The sequence below is a fragment of the Morone saxatilis genome, unplaced genomic scaffold (genome assembly GCF_004916995.1).
Source record: "Morone saxatilis isolate NCDOM2014 unplaced genomic scaffold, NCSU_SB_2.0 Contig16, whole genome shotgun sequence".
NCBI classification, from domain to species: Eukaryota; Metazoa; Chordata; class Actinopteri; family Moronidae; genus Morone; species Morone saxatilis.
Genome location: NW_023339718.1, coordinates 2,986,985 through 2,998,697, shown reverse-complemented (window position 1 = coordinate 2,998,697; position 11,713 = coordinate 2,986,985). Strand labels below are relative to the sequence as shown.

The window sequence follows — 11,713 nt, the reverse complement described above, 5'->3', positions numbered from 1 at the left end:
ATACCGCAGGATGTCCAGGACGCTCGTACCGTGGTGGGTGGACCTACCCAGTGTCCTCCTCAGTAGAGATGTAGCACCGATCCAGACAAACGTGTCTTTGTTGCTTGTAATTGAGTTTGCCCCATGTAGATTTGTCAGTTGCTGGTTGTTCCCTCCTCTTAGAGCCGTAACCCTTCCTAGAGGTATGAACAACACACAGGTAGAGACAGGTTTCCACAAGAAGATGAAGAAGGATTACTGTATTAATCCCCAATGAGGAAATAAAGTTTATCACTCGATTTTTTTTTTTTACACAATAAGCCTGAAATACAGTCACACACAGACAGGGCTTATAGACATACAAATGTGGAGAGATGGTGGAGTTCCATATAGAGGTATAGGGGATTCGGTGTCTTGCTCAAGGGCACGTCGGCAGTGCTAGAACCGTCGGTCTGAGCAAGCGCCACCCCTAAAAAATATACAGCAATACAACATTATTTTCCGAAAATAAAAATATGCAAAATACTATATGTCCTCTGTGTGAGTTTACCCTGTAGCTGCTGTTATCCCACCTCACTAAGTCTCTGTCTCTGTGCTTTTATCCAACATTTTTTTCACTTGTTCCTCACGTTCCTTTTTGGTCCCAGTCTCTCCCCCCGGATCCTCTCACGCACCTCTCCTCTTGCCCTCCCTAGGTTTCTGAAGGCTCTGAGCTTTGCCTCCCTGGATAAAGAGGAACTACTCAGTCCCATCAACCAAAGCACCCTGCACCGCTGCTCCTCAGTGCGCTCCATGGTCTCTAGCGCCACCTACGGGTGTAACGATGACTACATCGGCCTAGCGCTGCCCATGGACATCAATGATATGTTCCACATCAGAGACTCCGCCTACTTTCAGCAGAGGGTCAGCCCGCCGTCGGAAGAGCGGACACGCTTCCTCTTCGGTGATGGAGACGGTAAATTAAACAGCATCAATTACGTCTGATTAAATCATAATTAAATCGCAAAAATGTGAAGAGACAGATTTTGGTTAGCGTGTTACCCATGGTGTTTCCCTCTGTAGGTGATCGCCCTGCTTTGCCAATACTGAAGCAGCAGTTCAGCATCTCTGAGCTGATTGTATGCCGAGGTGACAACCAGAACCACACCGTGGGCTCAGAGGAGACGGGACTACAGGATCACACTGACGAAAACTGCCTCTACTGTGTAGGAGCCATCGTCCTCGGATACCCCACACAGCCACAGATCAACAGTACGCACCCTCGGACAGGTGAGCCGACACAAACACACATTCAATCATTCATTCACGTGGACATACTTAAAACTCAGCGCAGAATATAACCAATTATCTTTCTTTGTGTCAGACTATGTGGACTTCCCATCATGGGGAGTGCAGAGCGGCCATCGTCTGGAGGTGATGCCTCAGTCCAAGTTCTCCGGTGTGTCAGGCTGCAGCGACGCTGCTGTGTCCCAGGGCTCAATCTGTAGCACGCCCACACCTGCTGACATTGTCATAGGTACGACCACAAATAACCACCACCACGGCATGCGTATATGTGGTGTATGTTTTTGTAGACTTTCTCATGTTTTACACACAAGAAAAAAAACATGTTGACTAAAATCACTTATTTGTACCCTCATCGTTTCATTAAATGTGCTGTAAAAGGTTCACTTGTTAAATTATAATCACCTGTAGTTTGGAAAACAAAATTTCAGTATTACCTTAGTCCTGCAACAAAATCAGATTTTCTTTCATATTTTAATATTATTTCAATATTAAATTACTGTATTTTAAAGTGCTGAAATGTCTGAATGAAATATGAATTAGAATTACTAAAACTACAGTCTAAGATTTACCTTCAGCGCAAGTTGTTTTTCTCTTTCCCCTTTTTGTATTTAATGTATTTATTTGAACTTTTGTTGCCTTGTTTTTGTCTTTTAGCCAAGATATGAACTAGGGGTGTAAGAAAATATAGAAAAATATCATATTGCGATAAGAACAAACCACTATGATGAGACACAAAATGATAAAGTATTTGTTCAGTGATACTGCCTCATATCAACTGAATATTTATGTATATGTGTCGTTTAGGTGGCAAGGCGATATCAGAAGACGGCCCAGCCTCCCGAGTCTTGCTGAGGAAGGAGGTGCTCCGCCTCATCATCAACCTCAGCTCCTCCGTAGGAACCAAAGGCCACGAAACAGGACTACTGACGTAAAGCTCTCCTCCTCCTTTTACACACATACAGAGATGCATGTTCAATTGCAGAACAATGAAAGACCTGTTCTTCTTTTCCTGCAGGATAAAGGAGAAGTTTCCCTACGCGTTTGACGACATCTGCCTGTACTCCGAGGTTTCTAACCTCTTAGCCCACTGTATGTTTCGCCTGACCTCAAGACGTTTCATACAGGAACTCTTCCAGGACGTGCAATTCATGCCAGTAAGATACCAGATAATTATTTTTATTAATTTTATTGATATCTGTTGGGATGTAAAGAGAATTGTAATAAATATAAACAAAAAATGCTTCTGAAATACATTACCTACCCTTGCTTTGACCCTTTCTCTTTTTCAGATGTATGAGGAAGCAGAGGCAATCCTGACCAAGCTACCAAAACCTGTTGGAGAGGACGTTGACCCTCCTGCAGAATCCTGATCATCCTCCCCCGTTGTGTTCCCCGCACAGCCGCCCTACAAACATTGAAAAGAACGACTGATAGAATATAAGATATGGCTGTAAGGATGGGGAGGCGTGTGGCGTGTTTCTGTTGCTCAAAACAGAGTACCATCGCCGAGGAAGAGGAGGAGGACGTCATCGCTCGCCTTTCTTCTAGCAAACACAAGCTGGAAACGTCGGTCTCTGTAAACACAATTTAACCCGACACGCCTAATGCTGTCTCAGACTTTCTTTTTTTTTTTTAAACAGGAAAAAGGGGGAGCAGTTTAACCAAATACTGTTTTCAGATGGGTTGGCAATCTTGAGCAACACTCAATAATACATCAACATAATGCTTAAAGACAAGCTGGATCATTAAGACAAAGACTCACATTGTGTTTTAAACAAAGAAAAAAAGAAAAAAAAAAAAGTTCAACATTTTATCTCTTTCCAGAGGTGGTGTTTTTTTCTGTAATGAAATGAATAAGGCATGTTGTTGTGTCTACCCAGTGATTCCTCGGACCCTGCGTTCTTTTCTCCTTATGAAACAAAACACTACAGAAGCGGTCCTGCTGTTTTTAAAACTTACCTGGAGCCTTCCCGGTTCATATCCCGCCCCGACCTGTGATCTGTTCTAGCCAGATATGTGCTTTTGCTTCTCTCGCCTCACCACTTCCTACAACCTGTAGCCTCTTGTCAGCACAGACAGCCAATTACTTTTCTATCTCTTGTATCTCAGACAATCAAACATCACTAGTATTGTATTTTCTAAAGCACTATATATGCCACTCTTACACAGTACATGAGGAGAATAGCATGTAATTTAATGCTAGTTTATGCCATCCTTTACTTGCTTAGGACCTTTTAATGTTTTTCTTCAGCCATTGCATTATTAGTAAGCTTCTCAGGAGGCGGGTTGATCTTTGGAAAAACGTTCGGTTGTACAGGTTTATCTGTAGAATGATTTGTTACAGATTCAGTACCAAACTTTCCAAACCCTGCTGAAGCCCAGCAGCTACCCAACTCTTTGCCTTCTTACCTCTGTGCTCCACTTCCACTGCATGTGCAACAAGCATGGCAAAGTTGTAACGCCACCTTAACGTGTTTCTTGCTTGTAGAAAAAAAAATAGGTTGCCATTACATGCTGCCATCACATCGTAGGAATATAATTAACCCCTGAATCTATTTCCACAATGCAATATCACTGTCTGTCATTGGCTGAGATGGAGGAGGGGGGAGGGGTAGGGGAAGGGGTGCGATGACTAAAGGATTTGTAAAAGGTTTCCAGGGAAACGGGGGATCTCTGTTTCCATTGGCTTGTTTTTTGCTATAATGCTGCTACACAAATGGACTCATAGAGAGATGATTCATAGATCAGCTGAGTGATGTCAGATCCGATCTATTTATTATATGTCTGTACCATAGAGTGAGCTCAACCAGAGAAGAAAAAAAGTTATTTATATTTTTTCCTCAAGACTGTATTATAATTTAAAAAGATTTTTTTTTTCTTCTTTTTTTTTTTTTTTGCCTGAATCGTGGTTTCCCTTGTATAATGTGTACAGTATGTTTTTGGGGGCATTGATGACCTAAAGAAACATACAATCCTATGAAAGGGATGCATTGTTAATAAAACAAAAATTGAAATACCCAAAATGTTTGGCACTTTTCTCATTTCTTTTTTGTATCTTTAACTAATATCTGAATTTGCGTGCACACTTTGCATGTCTCAGTGGTCCTGTTGAAAACTTGAATTATTCTGTTTCAGCTTCGACTCTGAACATCCTGACATTGTGAGGTAACTGCATTACTCCTGCAGTGGATGTAGGAATGTTAAATATCATTATTAAACACTCCTTATAAAGACACACATAAACTGAAGTTATACTGTCAAATTACCTGCAGACAAGGGCAACAAATGTCACAGTCTTGCTTCTAGTATCCAGAGTGTCCTGGTTTGGAGTTTCCTGCTTTCATGTTATCGCCTTTCTGTGGAAGCGTATTGCTGCCATGCCAGAAAAAGAAAAGCTGGATCAGTATCATATTGTAACATAAAAAGTTTTTCTCTCGTTATAATGTGATAACTTATATTCAGAGTTGGGAGGGTTAGTTTATGAATGTAATCCGATATATTTAATAATTACCTGTTGAAAAAATGTGTCAGTAAGCTAATACTAATCATAATATAAAAAATAAGGTAACTTGATGCTGAACTTTTTGTGTTACCTTTTGATTACCAAAACAACCAAATTTGCAAATAAAAAAAAGAGAAAAGCAATGTCAATAAGATGTATTGATGCACGTGTATTCTATAAGATAATGTAACCTTTGAAAAGTTTGGAAACAGAAGACACAACACAAGATTTTTAGCATAAAGTATCCTCTGTATTTTTTAAAGAAAAATGTATTTATTTTTAAAATTGTAATCTGCTAAAAAATCCCCATGTTTACTAAATGACTGTAATCCGATTACATATGTTTTTCTGTAACCGTAGTGCATTACAGTTACCTCTTTTTGTATCCTGATTATGTAACTCAGTTACATGTAATCCATTACTCCCCAAACCTGTTTAAACTGTAATCTGTCTTGTTATAGCGTGATAAGTTTATATGATGTTATAACGTGAAAAACATCCTGTTATAAAAGCTTGTTTTTCACGTTACGTGATACTGATGCAATGTGCTGCCGTACGGCTCCGTATCAAGAAAAGCAGTAATTGCCATGTTTTATGAATTGTATGAAATTATATTTTAACACTGTATTCAAGACAAAATGCACAAGTTGAGACACAGTATACTGAGAGTCTGTCTGAGATTCAGGGACAGGAAATGGTGCTGATCACATACATTATTATTATTATTATTATTATTATTAATTACATATGCAAGCTTTAAGTCAGACATTTTTTTCAAGTTTTCTTTTGTACCATAAATAACGTATGAAAAATGATGCCAAATGTTTAAACACATTCAATATATTTTCACTGATTGCACATTTGACAGCAATACTGCTAATAAAGAAACTATAAGATGAAATGTCGGAGTGTATGTTCCTTTAAATTACTCTTAAGAGCGCTAATGTGACATATTCACACGTACAAAATCACTACATTCAATAAAAAAAAACCTACAAAATGACTCATTCAAGAACATTTGTCAACTTCCTGTCCCGCCTAATAATTCCACCATTGAACAACAAATCTTGCCCAGCTGCAGTGCTTGTGAAGACAGATGTGTAGTTTTCCAAACATTGAGACAGGAAGGTTGACTCTCGTTGCATTCGCCCACTCTAGCTTTGCTCAGAAATATTGCACAACTGTGTTGCTGTCTTCAGTCCCACTGGTCCATTTCTGATTGAGGTACATAGTTAATGATTTCCATACAGAGTCTAATACACAACTCCATGTTTGCCATCTCTGTCCTTTTTCTGTGTCCATCTTTGTTCAGTTTGTTACAGAGGTATTTACTCATCAGAGCCTGAAAACTGTTTTGCAATCAGCGCTCAGAAACGGTCAATTCTCTCCTCTTTCTTCTCCTGTTGGGTTTCTATCATTTTTGAAGGTCTGCTGTCATCTGTGGGGGCCACGGGGTCCTGTCTGACCTCGTTGTCTTCATAGCTCACGTTATCATAGATTTGTTTTATAGTGTGTCTCATCTCCAGCTCCCGTCTGGCCTCTGCTTTGTCCTGCTGGAGCTTCAGCAGCACGGCTTTATTCACGCCAGGGCCTAAGAAAAGGAAAACGTGAAGATGTGAAAAAACAATAGTTCTTCAAACCTTTTCATTGTGTACATAAACAAGCACCTATAAAGCACTTACCAAAGTAGCTGAGCAGCACAGGGAGGAATACGAGTCCGTGAACCAACCCTAGAAGTGTGATGACCAGGTTTAATCGGAAGAAGAAAATCTGGATGAGTTGAGCTTTGGCAAACGCCAGCACGAGGATGCCTGGCAGGTTGGTCATTGCAACACCAGCAAACACCTACAGGGTGCAAAATAAACATACTTAACTCAGACACATGTTACTGTATGTGGATATTTGGCACTTAAAGTGTTTATTTCCCTAGTTTTTTAACTCAACAATGTCTGCTCTAGATTGCCTTACCGCGCTGCCCATGTTGGCCGTAGCCTCCATAGCTCTTTCTACATGTGTGGGCTTAATGCTGAGTGCAAAGGATCTCGTCATATGGGACACAAACTCCACCGAGATGCCCACCGCCTGCGAACAACACAGAGAAAGTAAGTGAGAAAAGTAAGAAATGACCACAGAAATGAAAGACCTATTACTGTTTGCATATCAAAACATATCAAATGTAAGGCCATTTTAAATAAAAATGAAAGATAATGGTAATGATACGGATTATAAACATCTTGCCGTAGTTAAAGGACCAGTATGTAGGAATTAATGCCATCTAGCGGTGTAGTTACAGATTGTAACTCCCTCATTCCTAATCTCAAATTACTAAATTTCTAAACAATAACAAAAAATAAACAAAGTATTACACCACAGATTAATGTCTTCAGGACATGGTAGAAATATTAAAGGAACATTTTAGCGATACAGTATTGCACTTGTTGTTGAGGGTTGCTGAGCTGGGGGACTCAAAAGCGACTAAAGATCAAGTAAGAACGGTCAAAATCCAAAAAGCAGAGGCTAAAATACTGTGATTTTTAGTCCCCAGTACATGTTAAGCCTCAAAAACACTGCATCCTACATTTCCCATAATGCAACTCAACGGCACCTTCCATTATTCAGGAGCCAGCCCCTTTAACCCCCATCATAGGCCTGTTCTCACCGTGACCAGATTGATGAGGGCCACCGCGTTGTAATCGATGCTCCACAGTGTCATGACACCGACGGTATCCACGACGATCATGACTATGGTCATTAGGTTGAGCAGACCGGAGCGCAGATCCAAACCCAGCAACAGGCAGCACACCACAAAGGTCGGCAGCAGACACATGCAGATGTTGAAGAGTCCCTCCGGCACGATAGTCAGGTACTGCTCGTAAAATACGTTAGTCACCCTGGAAGAGAAATACTGGTCAGAAACTACAGACAGTGCAGATTTAATGGCCACGTGAAAAGAGAAAATAAAAGTACATACGTGTAAGGAAATACTTCAAAGTCAGGCGAGGTGCCCGTTATATTCCTCATGCCCAAGGTGATGTTGTCTGCCAGCTCTCTGGCCTTCAGCAGTGCAGCAGTGAAGTCCTGAGAGTTGCTTAAAGGTGTGTGGTACGCCATGAACCGAGTGGCTGGGAGCAAAAAGGAGAGAAAACCATTCACTTAGAGCCAGAGGTGGGAAGTATTCAGGGTGTGAACTACAGGGGGAGCCAGACATGATTTGTGAAACCCTGGGGAGGGGGGGGAAATCTTTCTTTTGTAAGATAAAATCTTTGACAGCTTTAAGATAATTTGAGATGACCTACCTATAATTTCTCCAATCTCATTTCTCACCACAGCTTTGTCATAGGCTCCGAGACCACTGTTAAGAGAGACAAGCAGCGTTGAGAACGGTTGTTTTCATGTTGGGATGTTTTTTTTTGTGTGCACGTGTGCAGCAACGATACGCACCCTTTGGGGCAGGTCAGGTCAGGCCTGTTACCCAGGAAGTCCGGGAGGAAGCGGTAGAATTCTTTCTCAGTGGGCCTGAGGACGCCACCAGCAGGAGGACGCATACACTTGCGGCCACAGAGGAAAGCAGCTGTTGTGACAAGTGAACAGAGTTGGGTGTTAATGTCTTTTCATCATATGAGGAAATTGACAGGGAAGAATGTGTGTTTTCTCAGAGGTGATTCTCACATTCGTTCGCAGGACAGAACTTTCCAGCATTTGGACCTAAGGTGTACAGACGACAACATCTGGATCCAGGGTTCAGCCAGTCGATGAAATCATCTACCCAGGAGTTAGCAGGGATGGCCAAGTAGGATCTACAGATCACATCATCAGTGGGTTAATGGGGGTTTCAAACTCAGATTGTCATCTTATCGGAGGGCAACTTCAATGTTCAACAAGAAAGAGCAATATTCTGAAAATATTTCAATAACTAATATCATACTTAACCATAAAAATGCAAACAGCAGTTTCTATATATTTTTATGTATAGTCATTTTATATCATCTTTGTTCAGAGCCAAACTTCTGAATGCTCTCTTCTTATTTACTGTTAGCACACATTTGCTTAGTTTAAATTAAAACAGCTAGACAAAAATAATTTTAATTTTTTAATTTTGGAAATCATGTCTGTCATGTAGTGTCAGCCATCACTGAGTCAGTGTGTCTTTAATAGGTTTTGGACACAAAGCTTATTGGCAAAGAGAAATAAGCTAAATCCTGCTTCTGCTACACAGTCAATACTTGTTCTTGTTGGGTTTGGTCTTTTCATGGGATTCACTGACAATATGAAAATATATAATAAGCCTAATGGAATGATTCGACCTTATGGGAAATGCACACTTACGTTTGTATGCAATTAATACAAAGCGAAAGCCAGCAGCCAGTTAGCTTGGTTTAGCATAAAGATTGAAAACAGGGGGACACAACTAGCTGTACAGACTTGAGACTCTCATCAAGCTCATCATATTCTCATCAAGCAATGACAGAATGTTACCCAAAATGTTAAACTATTCTTTTAATTTTTGACCGTGACTTAATAGGATCTCCTAATTGAGCTTCAGCAGTGTAAAGGAATAAGCTTTCACTTTCATACGATACTGTAATTCTGCCAAATTCCCCTTCCGTGGCAAGAGCTTTGCTGTTTGCCAGTAAGCAACTGATAATGCTAACGATAAACAGGCCCCATAATCCTTTTTATCTCCAGGAAACAAAAGTGTGTTGTTAATTATAATCCTTCAGTGTCACAGTGATCGCTAGGTAATATAAGCACGTGGATTCATTCATGCAAGTGATGTGTTTGCTGGAGAATTGTTTTCTTTCCTATTAATTAGCCATAAATCAATGGTTTAAACAGACAACTTCAGATCATTCATTTAAACAGTCATTATGGGGGATGTTTTGGGTGTTTGCGCTCTATGCCTATGACTATCAGTTAGAGGCACCCTTTATCTGCTTAGTGGCGTTCACGTAACTGAGTTTATCATTAACTGATCTGATTTGCTGATGGCTAGTATGTAAGAGGTTGCTACTACGATATCAGCAAGTTCAAGGATATGTTACTAAAAAATAATGATGTGAAGGACAAAGGCAGAAATCCATGCTTCGCAACAGATAAAAGAATGTACGACTTGTATAAAAGCCAAGTTTTTTCTCCTGTCCAGATTATGAAAACAAAGAAACTCACAGCTCAGGGTAGTCGGTGGCGTACTGGATCTTCTGGGTCATCGAGAACTGATCACAGCCCACGCTGGAGCAGACTGCATTCATGCCCTCCATGGTGGCAAAGTCGAAGCCCCCTTTTGTTACAAAATAAACAGGGACTCCGACTTCAAAGTATTTGTACAGGTACTTGAAATAGTCCAGCATGTAAGAGCCCTGCACCAAGAACAGAATAATCTTTGTAAGTTTACATTGAAAGAGGACTGCACAGGAGTTCATTTGTATTTATATAGCATCGCTTACTGACCTGAGGCATAGCCAGCTCCTGATCTAGACCCACGGTCACATTAAACATGAGGAATATGGATGCACAGAACATGAAGATGAAAACCAACATCTGAAAAGTACAGGACAGAATGCATTCAACAAATATCCAGTTAAAACGCCTCTGTGTGAAATTATGCATGCTTATGTTCATTTTGTTAGAGTTTATGTCATTATATTTCACATTAGATGTGCTAATTTGTCTTATTTTATAGCTAAAGGGTTGGTAGCTTTACCACTATGATCCTGGTGTAACAGTGCAGTAGGACAGGGGCGTAGTACTTCCTCATCAAGGGCAGCAGGAAGCCCTCGTTTGGCTTGTTGGAGCGCTTGGTTGACACTTTAACACAGCACAGCAGTTCACAGCGGTTGTTGTCTTGGCGTCGGGCATCCAGGGACAGCAGCGCGACAAAGGCTGTCATCTGGAGGATGAAGTCCATGAGCACGGCCAGAGCAGCGTACAGAGCAAAGGTCTTCACTGCTGGCATGGTGGACAGGGCCCCTTGGGTAGCAGAACAGACACAGGTAGAGATTAACGTATAGAAATGAATGGTCCCTTCTCAAACACTGTATGTGCACAGATTAGTCTCAACTCTTTAACCATGCCAGTAAAACCTGTTGCAACAAAAGAATACCTAGAAAGAAGCAGACAGACTCAGAGAGACTGCACAGGAGCATGCTGGGAGCCACGTTTCCGAGGACACGACCAATCTGCTCCTGTCTCTTCTCTTCGGGTTTCCGTACGTCTCTCTGCAAGAAAGGAAGAGTTGGGTAACCAAAAACCGAAAATGGGTATACAAAATCAGCAAGGCTGTACATTCATGGTGCACACAAACATACACACCTGGTACTCCAGAACAAAGATGAAGATGTTGTCAGCTCCAACAGCGAGCACCAGGAAAGGCACGACCTGCAGGATGACCAGCGAGGAGGGGATGCCAATCCAGGAGTAGAAGCCCATGGAGGCCAGGACCGAACAGCCGACCACCAGGATCCCACCAAGACCCACCAGAAACTTGGAGTCCACCTACAGACAGACAAAGATAAGAATCCAGATGTACATTTAACTCAGTGAACATTTACTGCAGCCAATATCTTTAGCTGTTTTCTGTATTGTATATCTTCATGGCCAATAAACCTACGTGCTTAGAGATACCATACAGCTGACGCAGCCATACTTCTACAGTATCTTATCATATATGTGATAAGTACTGTTTCTTTACTTTTTACTCTATCGTATCCCAGGCACATGTTACATACCTCTAATTTTATAGTAAAACAAGAACTTACGTAGCAACAGCTTAACCACATAAAAGGGTCTACAGTGATGCTACCATGCTACAATGTTACCAATGACAATGTTAACACACTGATATGCTTTAGCAGGAATAATGTTCACCATTTTAGTTTAGCATGGAAGCATGTTAGGGGACAGGATCAAAAATTAACAGCCACAGGCACCCAGTTAGCTCAGTGGGTA

General features: G+C 41.1%; 2 protein-coding genes across 2 annotated transcripts in view; one reads left to right on the top strand and one right to left on the bottom strand.

Moving 5' to 3' along the window:
- The window catches only part of LOC118325700 (rapamycin-insensitive companion of mTOR-like), a 16,655-nt gene extending 12,374 nt beyond the window's left edge, over positions 1-4,281 (top strand). Inside the window, exons 29-34 of the mRNA XM_035658477.1 lie at positions 675-934; positions 1,042-1,248; positions 1,343-1,495; positions 2,071-2,194; positions 2,282-2,420; positions 2,556-4,281. Of these exons, the coding sequence (XP_035514370.1) occupies positions 675-934; positions 1,042-1,248; positions 1,343-1,495; positions 2,071-2,194; positions 2,282-2,420; positions 2,556-2,636 (964 nt within the window). The 3' untranslated portion in view covers positions 2,637-4,281. The remainder of the gene's footprint in view (positions 1-674; positions 935-1,041; positions 1,249-1,342; positions 1,496-2,070; positions 2,195-2,281; positions 2,421-2,555) is intronic.
- Positions 4,282-5,079: 798 nt separating this feature from the next.
- The window catches only part of npc1l1 (NPC1-like 1), an 11,645-nt gene continuing 5,011 nt past the window's right edge, over positions 5,080-11,713 (bottom strand). The window contains exons 9-21 of the mRNA XM_035657738.1: positions 11,078-11,260; positions 10,869-10,983; positions 10,470-10,735; positions 10,217-10,306; positions 9,935-10,125; positions 8,438-8,565; positions 8,210-8,339; positions 8,065-8,120; positions 7,740-7,890; positions 7,428-7,659; positions 6,737-6,850; positions 6,451-6,613; positions 5,080-6,359 (exon numbers count right to left, since the gene is read on the bottom strand). Of these exons, the coding sequence (XP_035513631.1) occupies positions 6,136-6,359; positions 6,451-6,613; positions 6,737-6,850; positions 7,428-7,659; positions 7,740-7,890; positions 8,065-8,120; positions 8,210-8,339; positions 8,438-8,565; positions 9,935-10,125; positions 10,217-10,306; positions 10,470-10,735; positions 10,869-10,983; positions 11,078-11,260 (2,043 nt within the window). The 3' untranslated portion in view covers positions 5,080-6,135. The remainder of the gene's footprint in view (positions 6,360-6,450; positions 6,614-6,736; positions 6,851-7,427; positions 7,660-7,739; positions 7,891-8,064; positions 8,121-8,209; positions 8,340-8,437; positions 8,566-9,934; positions 10,126-10,216; positions 10,307-10,469; positions 10,736-10,868; positions 10,984-11,077; positions 11,261-11,713) is intronic.